The sequence below is a fragment of the Neofelis nebulosa genome, chromosome 10 (assembly GCF_028018385.1).
Source record: "Neofelis nebulosa isolate mNeoNeb1 chromosome 10, mNeoNeb1.pri, whole genome shotgun sequence".
NCBI lineage: Eukaryota > Metazoa > Chordata > Mammalia > Carnivora > Felidae > Neofelis > Neofelis nebulosa.
In genome coordinates, this window is record NC_080791.1 from 89,534,419 (window position 1) to 89,546,550 (window position 12,132).

The 12,132-nt window shown below is 37.5% G+C and overlaps 1 protein-coding gene across 3 annotated transcripts in view; it reads left to right on the top strand.

Moving 5' to 3' along the window:
- TRIM44 (tripartite motif containing 44) overlaps positions 1-12,132 on the top strand; it is a 109,390-nt gene that overhangs the window by 40,955 nt on the left and 56,303 nt on the right. For all 3 annotated transcript variants that reach the window (XR_009249904.1, XR_009249905.1, XM_058688640.1), the window contains exon 3: positions 5,146-5,385. Coding sequence is in view for 1 of the 3 variants with exons in the window: in XM_058688640.1 (XP_058544623.1) it covers positions 5,146-5,385 (240 nt within the window). In the remaining 2 variants the exon portion in view is untranslated. The remainder of the gene's footprint in view (positions 1-5,145; positions 5,386-12,132) is intronic.

Below are 12,132 nucleotides of genomic sequence, written 5' to 3' on the forward strand. Positions count from 1 at the left end.
CAATTTGCTAACATCTTACTGAGGATTTTTCTTTGAGCTTCATTTCTTTTTAAAAATTACTGTTCAAGAAAAGTGTCACACATTATTATAGGAAATTTGGACTGCAAGTGAAAAAAAAGAAAAATACTCTTAATCCCATTGCTCTGAGGTAACCACTCTCCAACATTTTGGTGTATTTCTTATTGTCTTTTATAATAGAAATATTAATAACAGCAACAGTAAATATCATTATTACTTCATTGAGTGGATACTTGAAGTAACTAATTGATAAGTGAGGTAGAGATCCCATGGTGCTGTATTTACACAATGGGATAATGAAAGAAAGTAAGGATATACATGACTGCTTTTGTCTAGAGTCTTTTGATGAAGATAAGAAAAATGGTTTAAGGAAGAGATTAAATATTCACTTTAATTACCTTTTCTATACCCTCCTCAGTGCCCCATCATAATACCCAATCAATTCAGGCTTCTAACCAGGTTGTCAGGAAAATACTTGATCTCACTCAGAATGTGAGTAATGGAATGTAGTTCATAGTTTGTGTCTGCTGTGTTTCTAGGCTGCTGGATAATTTTCCAAGCCTTAGGAATGAGCATTGGTTTTAGTCACAGATAGTGGCTATTCTTCTCATACACAAAAGACACTGAAAAAGGACTTTATCCTCCTCATTGATGAAGCTCTTCCCTCACCTGCCCTCACTGGAGCCTGATAGAGATTTGGACAGTGCTCTCATGCACCAAAATGCCAGAATAAATACTAGAGGCTATATAGAAGCCTGAACTTTGAGATTCCCAACATGAAAGTTTCCATGGACACTGGCATGCAGGGAAGGGCAGTGTGCTGGTGGGAGTGAAGACAGATTGCAGCATCTGAAAAAATTCCATTTCGTGCTTTTTTATTTTTCTATTTTAGAATTGTAGTCATTCAGAAAAGGAAAGGGGGAGTGAAAGTGGACTTCTTGACCTTTGGGGGAGGAATTTAGAGTCTTCACAAACCATTTCATACAGTTCACACTTTTTTAGGTCATTTTTGGAGTAGACCCTTTAAACTTACTTGCAGGAAATTTGTCTAGTAGAACAAGTATTTCTGACTCTTCAATCAGTATAGACTCTGATGCTTTTCTTTTGTGTAGCTTTCTTGCTCCTGACTGTGTTCCATCTTTCTCAGTTCCCGTCAGCAACACTTTTCTGGAACAAATCTTTCTTAAGCTATGATGCTTTCTAGCTAGTGTGCTTTTTCCCTTTTGAAAAAATAATCTGCCTATGATAGAAAAATAAACATTGGTTTCCTACAAGCCAGCTAGCTAGGAGTTAATGGCTTATAACCCATGTCAAGCATACTGAATGGTGTTGTTTTTAAGTACAAGCTCTTAATTCAAGGTTTTATGTGTTTAATTATGTATGTGTAAAGTGCCAGTCTGTATGCCTCTTGGGTCCAGCCTGGCTTGGAAATGTTAACTATGAGAGCATATAGATGTACCATGGGATAAAACTTACCTCTTCAGATGTGCATCCTTTATCCCAAGATTCACTTGTGGGGAATAACATCTCAGTGGGGATAATATCAGTGCTGCCTGTTAACCAAGGAAACATCTCAATTAGGAAGAAATAAATTTGAAGGATCTGAAGCAGGCAGAAAGGGATCATTACAGGCGGTAATGTTGTCGCACAGAATATACTGGGGTGGACCAAAGGAAGTTGATTTCTAAACTTGACTTTATTACTGCACTTCTGTGTGTGTGTATGTGTGTATGTATTACCTATAAAATGAAGAGGTTGGACTCCACTCTAATGAGCTCAGATCTTCACTTGTTATAACTATTCACAAATAAGCCATCAAGTTTTTCAAATTACAATGCTGTGTTTAAGTAATTTTGGTAAAATTCTATGTTTAAATAATAACATAGTTTCTCACCCTAATGCAACCATAACAAAGATATATCAACTTGTGTGTAACCCATGGCTTTTAAGTTTCAACAGCTTAGGGGCCAGTTGACCAAAGGAAGCAAAATCCTTTTAGGGTTTCATTTGTGTAGAGGACCCAGGTACCTCAGGGGAGATTATGCTGGAGACCACTACCAGTGCCCTAGGAATTACTTTAAGGGGGAGGAGGAGATTTTTCTTTTAAGCAGAATAGTTCTATTTTGGGTTCTGTTATATTTTAGGGTTCTACATTAAGATTTTGTTTGGGGTAAGAGAAGTTTTGGGCTTTAAAAAAGTTTAACAATTACTAGTAGATCCTATAAAAAAAGGAATCTTTTACATTGCCAATTTCACCGTTCTGTGATACACCCACCCTTCTCTTCTCTGCATATGTGGAGTTTTCTTTTTTACTAACACTGTATGTAATACAGTTAGGAATATAAGACTATCACTCTCACCTTTGGGGAGCTATAGGATAGAGGCTGAAGAAGTTCCAAGAAACCTACTCAGAAATGATGTCAGTAGAGGTGCTGACAGGAGGAGTCTGCTGCTCTTGGAGAACTGTGAAGTTTGTAGCAGAATGGAGTTTTGATGGCAGGGAGGTGTAATAAAACTTGAAAAGGAATTTTGAAAGTTGTTTCACTCCTGCCATTGGTAGGAGTCCTTTCTCCTGACTACTCAACCTGTCACAAAGCCAGGTACCCCGGGAGTCCCTTCTTTGGCCTCTGAATTTGAATGGATGCTATGGCCCAGAAATCTGTTCTTATCATTTTGAAATAGGTTGGAGAATACCTATTTGTTAATTAGTAGGGAATGGGAGTGAAAAGGATAAAGGTTTTATGGAGTAGGTTATTCTGCCTTCAATTCTTATTTGTGAATGGTCTGTATAAGATAAACTGTACAGAATACATGTTGCAAAACCTATGTAAAGCAATGGGAAGTCGAGAATTTGACTTTTTTTTTTTTTTTTAAACCCATGATTTAGTCACCTGCTGCAGTCTAGTCACACCTTTCCTGACTGATAGCAGCTTCTGACTCAAACCACATGTATACGTGAGGGCTAGTAAAATAGGTTGTGAGTCAGTTTTTATTGTGTTCTCATTTTTAGTCACTTGTAACTGTTGAGCGATTTTTTCAGGCACTCAGAAGAGTTCATCTCTTAGCTAAAACTTTCTAGGTTTAGTTTCCAAGAGAAGGTCTTAGATCTTAGAAGATGTAATTTATTTCAAGGTTACAGATTCATTCGTAAAAGATCATCATAAAGTAGAAGAGCCTTGAAATAAACACACTAAAAATAAAAAGATATTATATAAATAAACACAAATCACAGTTCTCAAATCTGATACAGAATTTGCAGGGACATTAATAACATTTAACACTCCCCCTCCCCTTTTCTTTAGCACGGGGAGAGAGTATAATGAATTCCTGAGGGCTCATGTCACTTAGTCACTTGATGTGTGAAAGGATATGGATACTGTCATACAGGCTTTATTTTGTATTGGTGTTCTTATGGCAGTGTTACAAAAGCTGCTTAAAGTATCAGGCCTCCTTCACTTTTTAAGAGCTAATTAAAAATGGCCCCATCTTTCCCTCTTCTTTAGACTTTCTCTTCTTCAGTCTACTTTTTAGGTTTTCCCAGTTTGACTTTTCCTTCCCAGAGACTATTACAGTGAACAGAGCACCACTGGGAACAGGAAGATTGGTGTCCCCTGCATCTTTTACAAGTCCCCTGCAGCTGCATCTGTCTCCTTATCTGTAAAAGAAAGTTGTCACGTAGGTGACAACTACTTTCTCTTTCAGCTCTAAAGTTCTCTACTGGCCTTTCTTCTGTCCACTGCTCCACCTTTTCCCTATTCCCTACGTTAGCTATTCACCATGCATAGTGGTTTGAAAGTACTCCTCAGGTAAACATGGTCGTTGGGAAACATCAGTAAGTGTAGTTACTGGTAAGAGACAAGAGTTTAGAAGTTCTTGTTCTGGTAGTTTCTCACTTTGTTTATCTAATGCCCTAGCCACGTATAGCCTGCAGCCATATTTTATTTGGTTGGCTCGGTGGTTGCTGCAAAATAAATCTGTAATATAATTTTACTCATCAGAGGATAAAAATTTTAAGGCTTGACATGATCTAATATTGGTGAAGGTGTAGAGAATGCTTACTTTCACACATTGTTGCGGGAATGAAATTGGTACATCTTTTTTTGGAGGGCAGTTTAGCTGTATCAGTCAGTATTTATTTAGAGTACATATAAATTGATTTGGTGACTCCAAAAGTCTCTTAAAAAAACTCATATGCAAATACTAAGAGTTCTATCCAAGGATGTTCATTACTGTGTTGTTTGTAATAACAAAAGTTTGGAAATATCTTGTATTTCCACTAAGAAGGAAAATATTTAATGGGTGTGTTTGACTTTTTATTTATATATGCAAGTATTCATATTGTATACATCCATATCATACAGACATTTAAAATAAAACAAATAGGGGCGCCTGGGTGGCGCAGTCGGTTAAGCGTCCGACTTCAGCCAGGTCACGATCTCACGGTCTGTGAGTTCGAGCCCCGCGTCAGGCTCTGGGCTGATGGCTCAGAGCCTGGAGCCTGCTTCCGATTCTGTGTCTCCCTCTCTCTCTGTCCCTCCCCCGTTCATGCTCTGTCTCTCTCTGTCCCAAAAATAAATAAACGTTGAAAAAAAAAAAAAATTTTTAAATAAAACAAATGAAGTCGATCTGTATGTACTGACATAATTTAAATAGAAAAGACACATAATGTATGTTCACTATGACCCATTTATATAAAAAGAACATAATTGTATACATACATGTATATAACTGGATAGGAAATGGCTGGAAGGTTACATACCAGTAATTACCCTCCAGAGAGAAAAATGGTATTGAGATGGAGAGAGAGGAGTAAGTTCATTTTTTACAATTTACACTTACCTATTAAATTGTAAAAAGTAATATGTGTTATTGGTATATAAATGAACAAAAGGAAAAGCGAAACGGGAAGGATACGGAATTACTTCATAAAGATTATAAAAAAGGCAAAAAGATTAGTAAGAAATTCATCGACAATCTCAGGCGAACATTGTTTGGGGGATATTCCTAAAACTTCAGGATCAGATAGGAAACGCTTTTGGCCAGGGCGGTCCAGCACTTACAGTAGCAGCTCTGCCGTTCCATTTCTCTGTGTCCAACTCATTATTCTTACTTGTCTGTGTTCTGCAGGTAACCCGGGACCAGATGAAGGTGTTTATACAGCAGGAATTTAAGAAAGTTCAGAAGGTGATTGCTGATGAGGAGCAGAAGGCCCTTCATCTAGTGGACATCCAGGAAGCAATGGCTACCGCTCATGTGACTGAGATACTGGCAGACATCCAGTCCCACATGGATAGGTTGATGACTCAGATGGCCCAAGCCAAGGAACAACATGATACCTCTAATGAATCAGCTGAGCCAAAGGCGGAGGTAAAGGAGAATGCCTATAATTATTCGTAGCGGAAGTTGGAGGAAACGGACTGCCGTGTTTGTTAGCTCTGGAAATTCTCCTTTGTGGTCACTAAACATGAGTGAATTGAAAGCTCAGACAGGGTGTAAGTGTTGAGATCGGTGTATAAACCAATATGGAAGTATTGGCTGCTAGGGCCTACACCCGGCAGCTGGAGCTGGCAAAATATTTGTCTACGATGACTTAAAGGAGTATAGTCGATAGGGCAAATACTAATCACAGTTAAGGAGGGAAGTGAGAAATCAGAGTCACAGAAGAAGGCACTTGACAGATTCCCAGTTGTGAAATGAGCCTCCAAATAAAGTCATCACAGGGATGACAACAAGGTGAATGAGAGTAAGTCAGGATGTAGGGGATAAAGCAGCCCAGAATGAAACGTTTTGGACTGATTTTGTGAGTAGTGGAAAGGAGCCTCAGCTTGGTTTTTATATGGAGCCAACTGCATAAATTGGGGGCATAACTGTTGGATTAAGAGAGGCATGTGGCACTGGATCAAGAAAGGTGTGAATGAGGGGCACCTGGGTGGCTCAGGAGAAGTAGGTTAAGCATCCCTACTTTGGCTCAGGTCATGATCTCGCAGTTCGTGAGTTCGAGCCCCGCATTGGGCTGTGTGCTGACAGCTCGGAGCCTGGAGCCTGCTGGGATTCCACATCTCTCTCTCTCTCTCTCTCTCTCTCTCTCTCTCTCTCTCTCTCTCTCTCTCTGTCCCTCCCTGGCTTGTGCTCACTTGCTCTCGCTCTCTCAAAAATAAATAATAAAAATTAAGAAAAAAAAAAAGGTGTGAATGAAGGACACAAGGTATATGTTGAATCACTACAGATGTTAGTCACTGTATTCATTGTTATTTTGTAACAGGCAGAAAAGGTCTTAGGCATTTTACCAAACAACATATCTGGCATTTAGAATATAATTGTAAAATAAAATTTAAGACAGCCATTTGAAAAAATATTATGGAATTTATATTTCAGCCACTGTTGAAAATTCTGGTCAAGCTTATGCCAGAAGGGTAGGCCCTTCTAGAAGAAAACCTAGGGCAGTCCTGTGGACTTTCCAGGACTGCTGCTGACTCACTGAGCTTACTGCTTAGCTAGCAGTCTTGCCTTGGCCCGGGACAGCCTAGCCACAGAAGACACCAGCCAACGGAAGAGCCAAGGTATAATCCAGGAGGCAGGTACTGTCTGAGCCTACCTGACAGAAAATGTAAGAGACTATTGGACAGTTATCTGCTTCACTCACCCAAGGTTCTTGATTAATTTTCATCCGTGTGTGAAAAGGATAAAATAGGTCTTGTTCTTTTCATTTTATCCTCCCCAGAATTAAGAAAGTGTGTGCCTAAGTAAGTTTCTAGCTAGGAAGAGAGCAGTTTATATTCATCATTTCACTTAATTCTTATATCAGCATCCATCATCTTTGTTTTACAGATGGGATATTGAGATACAGAGAACTGCAGAGATGCTGAGCCAGTATCATTTAGTTAGTAGAAAATGGAGCCAGGGTTCAGATTTAAGTCCATCTTGTCCCGGTTGCCTGTGTGTTTTCCCTACTGCATGCTGTATGCCAAGTGTCCCATTTGTTTATGTGGGGAAAATGAAGAGAATTAGTGTCCTAGACGGCTTTGCACTCCTAAGATCTTTTATAGTGTCGAGGTGCTCACTTTGTATCTTAAACAAAAAATTCAACCAGAGTTAACTCAAGGGATCAATGACCTAACTCTGTCCCAAATTCTCTGCAAATCGGACCCCCACATTTTTCTGTGTGTTGATTAGGTTGCTTTTTCAAAAGTAAAGATTTAATTTTTAGAAATCTCTCTTTTATTTTCATTTCAAATAATGAATTTAGTCCCTCCCCTGCATTAACTGCCCTCTAAGCACGTCAGCTGCTCAGCTGAGCTGTGCTTGTTAACTCTGATGGAATTACTCCTAGGGATGCAAAACCGACAAGGCCTAAGGACCAGGCTGTGGACAGAATAAGCTGTTAAAGACAAAAAGTAGCATTCAGCTGGCTAGGGCTTTTACAAAGAGCTGTTCTCATCTAATAGCCTCTTGTTCCAGCTAATCTGGTAACTTATTGATCAGAGCAAATCCCCAGTACCTCTCTTTCACTCAACAGAGGAATTCTTTTCTTCCTTTTGCATGTTCTAGATTTTTTTTTTTTTAATCATCTGCATTTGGATTTGGCCAAAAGATTCTTCCCTGCAACATTTTATTAGAAATTTTCGAACATATCGCAGAATTGAAAGGATTTTACAGATTACACCCTATACTTCCACCTAGATTCTACCATTAACATTTTTTAATTAACATTTTAATATACCTGAATCATGATATATACATACCATCTTTCCAGCCTTCCAATCTTCAATGCATCTTATTTTTTGATGCATTTAAAATCAAATTGCGGGGCGCCTGGGTGGCTCAGTCGGTTGAGCGTCCGACTTCGGCTCAGGTCACGATCTCACGGTTCGTGAGTTCGAGCCCCGCGTCGGGCTCTGGGCTGATGGCTCAGAGCCCGGAGCCTGCTTCCGATCCTGTGTCTCCCTCTCTCTCTGCCCCTCCCCCGTTCATGCTCTGTCTCTCTCTGTCTCAAAAATAAATAAACATTAAAAAAAATTTTTTTAAATCAAATTGCAGCTTCTGATTCTGAACAAGATAAACATATTTCACTTTATTCCACTAATCACAGCAAAAATTCCCGAACAAAATATTTAAATCACCTACCAGAAGACTCTTAAAAGCGTGGAGAAAAGATAGTCCTGACTCATGGCAGTGAGTTCTCTGGGATTTTTCTTGCTTCCGTATATCCTGGCCTGGGTGCCCTGCAAACTGGAAATCCTAGTGAGCACAGACAAAAAGAAAATCTCCAAGAAAAGCCTGCTCTCTTTAGTTAGAGGACTAGGAAAAAGGGCACTTCGGCTATAGAGAAAGCTTTTGACCATCTTACATATTCTGAAAACACACACCATGAATAATGCTGCACCCCTTCCCAGCCCCAGATGGCACTGCAGTAGTGGAGCCAGTGGAGTGAAAACCTATTTTTTATCCTCCCCTGATTTTCCCTGGAGCCTCTAGGTGAAAGACTGGCTTCTGTCATCACCCCTGCCTCTCTCAGTAGTCAGTAGTGCCCATCTCCCATGGAGCCTGTGGGTAGAACTCTTACTTACCCCCCTGCCCTGCAGCATCTGGAAGGAAGTAGTATCCCTCCCCTATGGAGACTGTAGATGGAGTTCTAACTCCTCCCTCCCCACCCCTGCACTAACTAGACAATATACCTCCTTAACGGGGTCAGCGCGTAGAACCTCATCTTCCACTCTTACCCAGTAGTAATGAATTGGTGCCCCTGCTCCAGCTAGCACTGTGCTGACTATAGCATGGAGTTTTGTCATGTAGTGGGGCAGACCAGAATAGCACTGCAGAATCTTTTAAACTAAATTGATGTTTGAACCATAGTCCACAGACCTGATCTAGGACATGTGTCCTGATTCTTCTTTTTTTTAAAAACCATAATTTATTTTTATTTTTATTTTTATTTTATTTTATTTATTTTTAAATTCAAGTATAGCTGATGTACAATGTTACATTAATGTAAGAGGACATATGTTTTGAATTTAAATAGGTTGACATCTTGCTAGAATAGAAGATTTAAATAGGAATCAGATTCTTAAATACTCAAATGTTCAGGATACAGTCCAAAATCACTCATTATACCAAGAACCAATAAATCTCAACTCTGAGAAAAGGCCACAACCAAGATGACACAGATTTTAGAATTATCAAAGGATTTTAAAGCCACTATTTAATGAAAATGACTCAGTGAGCGGGGCGCCTGGGTGGCGCAGTCGGTTAGGCGTCCGACTTCAGCCAGGTCACGATCTCGCGGTCCGTGAGTTCGAGCCCCGCGTCTGGCTCTGGGCTGATGGCTCGGAGCCTGGAGCCTGTTTCGGATTCTGTGTCTCCCTCTCTCTCTGCCCCTCCCCCGTTCATGCTCTGTCTCTCTCTGTCCCAAAAATAAATAAAAAACATTAAAAAAAAATTAAAAAAAAAAAAAAAAAAAGAAAATGACTCAGTGAGCAATAACACATGCTCTGGAAACAAATGAAAACTAAAAAATCTCAGCAAAGATATAAAAGATATAAAGAAGGACCAAATGAAAATTTTAGAACTGAAAAATACAGTAACTGACATAAAGCATTCACTGGATTGGCTCAGTAGCAAATTGGAGATAAGAAAGGAAAGAATTGATGAATTTGAAGATATAGATCCAATCTGAACAACCAAGAAAAAAAGAAAAGTAACTAAAACTGAGTCTCAAGGACCTGTGGGACAATAAAAAAAGACCTAATATACACGTCACCCACGTCCAGGAGGTGAGCAAAAAGAATGTGGGGCTGAAAAAAAAATTGAAGAAATAATGGCTCAAAACTTTTAAAGTTTGGTTGAAAGACATAAACCTAGAGATTTAAGAAGTTGAATGAACCCAGGCAAGATAAATCCAAGAAATTCATACCCAGACACATTAAAATCAAACTAATGAAGGACAAAAAAAGTCTCGAAAGCAAAGTAGCTACAGAGAAATGACACATTAGCTATGGGGAACAATAATTTGAATGAATGTGGTGTATATAAGATATTTGTTCTGTATCTATCGAAGTGATTATATGGGTGTTTTAAATTATTTTATTGTAATGGCTGATTATATTGATTAATTTTATAATATTAAATCAACCTTGCATTTCTGAGATAAACTCCCTCTTGGCCATTATGTATTTATTATCTGGGTTCAATTAAAATTTTTATGTTTGTGTTCAATGAGGGATATTCATCTGTAGTTTGATATTTTTATAACATCGTCAGGCTTACCTATTAGGGTTAGCTGGCCTCAGAAAACAAGCTGAGAAGTATCCCCTCCTCATCTTCTGAAAGTTTGTGTGTGATTGATGTTATTTCTCCCTTAAATATTTGGTAGTGTTTACTAGCAAGATCATCTACCCTGGAACTTCTTAATGTAAAGGTTTTTGATAACCAATTTAATTTCTTTAATATAGAGCTGTTTTGATTTCATGTTTATTTAAATTTAATTTGTGTTGTATTTGTGTTGTGTTTATTTGGGCTGTAATTTTCACAGAATTTGTTGTTTTCATTTAAGTGGTAGTTTTTACTGTAAAGTTGTTCATAGTGTTTTCTTGTTACTTTTTTAACTACAGCATCTAGAATGATAACCTATCTTTCATTATTGATAACTTGTGATTTTTCTCTTTTTTTTTATTGAGCAGTCTAATTGCTATTTTATTAATTTGGTTAGTGTTAAAGAACTTTTTGATTTGCTAATTTTATTCTTTCCTATTTTGTTTATATCTGTTTTTATTTCCTTTTTTTCTGCTTAGTTTGAGTTTACTTGTTCTTTTTTCTAGCTTTATGAATCATTGATTTTACTACCTTTTAAAGTCAGTTTTCAGACCTGTACATTTCTCTCTAAGCACTGCTTTAGTTGAATCCTAAACTTTGGCTGTGTTGTATTTTCAGTATCATTCAGTTTGAAATATTTTTCATTTACCATGTGATATCTTTTCTTTACTCACTGATTATTTATAAGTGTCTTGTTTAGTTTCCAAATACTAGGGATTTTCCTACATGTCATACTGTTATTCATTCCTAACTTTTTCCATTGTGATGATCAGAGAACATGTTCTGAATGATTTCAAGTTTTTAAGATTTATTGAGACGTATTTTGTGGCCCAGCATATGGTCTATCTTGGTAAATGCATATGTGCACCTGTTTTGTAGTTTGTGGTTGTAGTGTTCTATTAAATATCAATTAGTGTTCAAATAATTTATGTTTTTACTGATTTTTGTGTCCAGTTCTATCAACTGCTGAGAAGGGTTAAATTTCTAAGGATGATTAAGGAATTATTTATTTCTCTTTTTAACTCTATCAATTTCTTTAGATATTTTGGAAGTCTCTTCAAGCAAATACATGCTTATGATTGTTATGTCTTTCTGATGAACTGACCCTTTAATCATTATAAAAAGTCCCTCTTTTTCTCTGACAATACTCTTTGTATTCATGTGTATTTTATCTAACATTAGTAGAGCTGATCCAGTCTTCTACTTACTGTTATACATGGTATGTTTCTATCCATTTGTTTTTGGTCTATCTTTTGTTAAAAGTGTGTTTCTCTTAGGCAGCGTATGGCTGGGTCTTACTTATTCTTTCATCTTCCGGATAATCTCTGCCTTTTAATTGAAGTATGCAGCCCATTAACATTTAATGTTATTACTAACCTGGTTCAATTTAGGTCAGCCATGATTTGTTTTCTGTTTATCCCTTTATTTCTATTCCTCTTGTCTTTTCCTGTCTTCTTTTGGATTTTTGAATTCACTGTTAATTGAATTCCATTTTAATATATTTTTTGGGCTTTTAGCTCTGTTACTTTATTCTTATTTTGTAGTGGTTTCAATGGGGATTATAACATATATTGTGGTATATGTAATGTATGTTATATATATGTATAGATCCTTACATTTTCTGTCTACTTAAAATTAATATAGTACCACTTCTTATAAAATGTAGATACCTTGAAACTATATAGGCCAATTCTCTTTTTATGTCCTTTATGTTATAGTTGTCATATGTAAAAAATCTACATTATAAACACTACAAGGCAGTTATAATTTTATATCAAACAGTCACATGCTTCTAAAGAAGTTAAG